The 2,500-nt window shown below is 39.9% G+C and overlaps 1 protein-coding gene across 11 annotated transcripts in view; it reads right to left on the bottom strand.

Moving 5' to 3' along the window:
• The window catches only part of ZNF536 (zinc finger protein 536), a 400,318-nt gene that overhangs the window by 281,280 nt on the left and 116,538 nt on the right, over window positions 1-2,500 (bottom strand). For 3 of the 11 annotated variants that reach the window (XM_074968703.1, XM_074968704.1, XM_074968699.1), the window contains one exon: window positions 1,903-1,978. The exons of the other annotated variants lie outside the window; for them this stretch is intronic. Coding sequence is in view for 1 of the 3 variants with exons in the window: in XM_074968699.1 (XP_074824800.1) it covers window positions 1,903-1,911 (9 nt within the window). In the remaining 2 variants the exon portion in view is untranslated. Of the gene's footprint in view, window positions 1-1,902; window positions 1,979-2,500 lie in introns of those variants that run through there. 11 annotated transcript variants of the gene reach the window in all.

The raw sequence follows: 2,500 nt of genomic DNA, 5'->3' as shown, positions 1-2,500 counted from the left end.
CATTGTGTGGGTGTTTCTGGGTCACAAACAGACATTTTTGTATACAACCCATCAGAAGGTGAACCTGGGTAACATACCCAGCAGCTTGTTCTCTTCAGAGTTCTCACATAAACTATTCCACTGCTGGGATGGGGAAAGGTACGTGTATGTGTATTCCCCATACTGTGTATGGCTGGTATGTGGCTGTGGGATCCCCTCCTTTGTTCGGTTGTAACCAGACAGCTGAACCTGTTATCAGCCAGAATTTGAAGGTAAATCAATGCAGCCTTTGATGCATATGTTTGCAACATCTTTTCAAGGGTGTTTATTCACAGGCCAGAATTTGCCTTAAGTATTTCACATCACCAACATTCATTTGTTTATTGTCTCTGCCTTGCTCATACAAGACAGATGGAAACTTCTTCCATAACTGATCATGTTCTTCATATATTATAAGCCCCAGAAAACTGGGTCATTTTTACATATATGTATACAGATTTTTTTATGTATGAATACTATCCTTATTCTGCACACCTTAACATCAGTGGAAGTTGAGTTCACAGTTCAAAAGCAGAGTGGGCTAGGGAAGCATATTGAGAATTAGTCCTACATGTTCTGGCTTTCTGCTATTTCAAGAAGGTTTGACCATAACATTTCCAAGCCACATATGGGAGAGGAAGAATTTTTCCTTTATTACTATTATTAAAATCAAAAGGAATTACAGAGCTAAAAATGTTAATGCTTTGGAAGAAAAAAAAACAGTAATTATCATGTACAATTGACTACTTTCACCCTTATATATGTTGCCCATTTTAATTCTGATCAATCTCCAAAAGGGGTGATTAGATCATTTTATAGATTATCACTTGCCCAATTTCATTTTTAACCCTCACTTTTTTCTTTTTAAAAAAATGTGTTTTCATTTGAATTTGGTGCTTGTGAAAAGCTGTGGAATAAAATCCTTGGAAAATGAAGTCCTTAATTTATCCACGGAATACGGATGGGCAATGGCAGGGAAAGCTTTCCCATGGTGCCCTAGTGACAGACCACCTATGTATGTCAGTGGATGGTTCAGTTTTCATGTCCATTAAATTCTTGGCATCTTTTGCTGAGGCTATCAACCAAAGAGCTAGACAGTGTCAAGTGTGTTGCTGGGGATTTCTGAGATGTGGGCTGTCTACTGGGAACTAGAGTGAAACCACAAAAGCCATGTCTCAGAAATCACTGAATAGCCATGACAATCGTTTTTGGTGATTTCTGACCTGAGATGGATTTGAACCTGTGATCCCGAGGTGACATTTTCTGAATCCATTTACCAGTTCCTTTGTATTCTTCCTTCCACCCTTCCCCCTTCAAAGTAATTTGAATGTACCACACATTACCTCAAATAAGATGTTCCAAACTGGTTTTAAAAAAAAACCACTTTACCCTTGTACACCCTAAACATGACAGATTTCTTTTTATTAAATGAAAACGTTGCATTCCTTAGCTGAGTCCTGATTCACCAAATAGGAAGAGGCATAAACCAAAACTCCAGAGCGAAACACCACCAGTCTTTGTAGATGTTTGGGTCTGCCATAGACCTAACTAGCTACCATCACTGTAGAAGGCCAGACCAAATAAAACAGTTCTGAACAGGCTCAGTCCTTTGGAGAAGTTCAGACACTAACTCTAGGGTTTGGGACCCACCTCTAATACCAAGTTTCAACCAACAGTGATTTTTATAGATATAAAATATATCCATATATATTTTTATAAATATAAAACTTTGTACATTGGGGTTTATAGTGACAACCCAGTGACAAACTGACAGATAATTATAATGATGACATGGAAGTGTAGTTTCTGAATAGTATACATACTCAGACACACACAAGCTGTACACTATCAATACAAACATGAATGAAATGTTTACTTGCACACCTTTTTCATTAGATTGAAACTTGCAAGTATTATGTGCCTGGTCCTCCAAATAGCCACGCTGTGCCTCAGTGCAAGACTGGAAGGGAAGGGGATACAAATGGTTAGACCACCTTTACAACTCCCAGATCCTGGGGTTAATCTGTGTCTCCAACATTCTACAGAGAGCAATCAAAGAGTTCTCCCTAGAACTGAGGATTGCCAGGATTTAGGAAGCTCTGGCACAGGAAGTAGATACTTTGACAGGGTTGGGCCAGATGGCTACAGGATAGTAATAGAAGGCAGATATATTAGCCCCAGGTTAAGTAGGTCCCTTTTCCCTGGGACAATCAGGAACCTTCTGGAGACAATTAAGACAGACAGGCTATTAGAACACCTGCAGCCAATCAAGAAGCTGCTAGAATCAATTAAGGAAGGCTAATCAGGACACCTGGGTTTAAAAAGGAGCTCACTTCAGTTTGTGGTGCACATGTGAGGAGTGGGGAGCAAGAGGCACTAGGAGCTGAGAGTGAGAACGCGGACTGTTGGAGGACTGAAGAGTACAAGCATTATCAGACACCAGGAGGAAGGTCCTATGGTGAGAATAAAGAAGGTGTTGGGA

Source organism: Natator depressus, chromosome 12 (genome assembly GCF_965152275.1).
Source record: "Natator depressus isolate rNatDep1 chromosome 12, rNatDep2.hap1, whole genome shotgun sequence".
NCBI classification, from domain to species: Eukaryota; Metazoa; Chordata; order Testudines; family Cheloniidae; genus Natator; species Natator depressus.
Note: the sequence above shows the minus strand (reverse complement) of the source record. Positions and strands in the feature narration are given on the sequence as shown.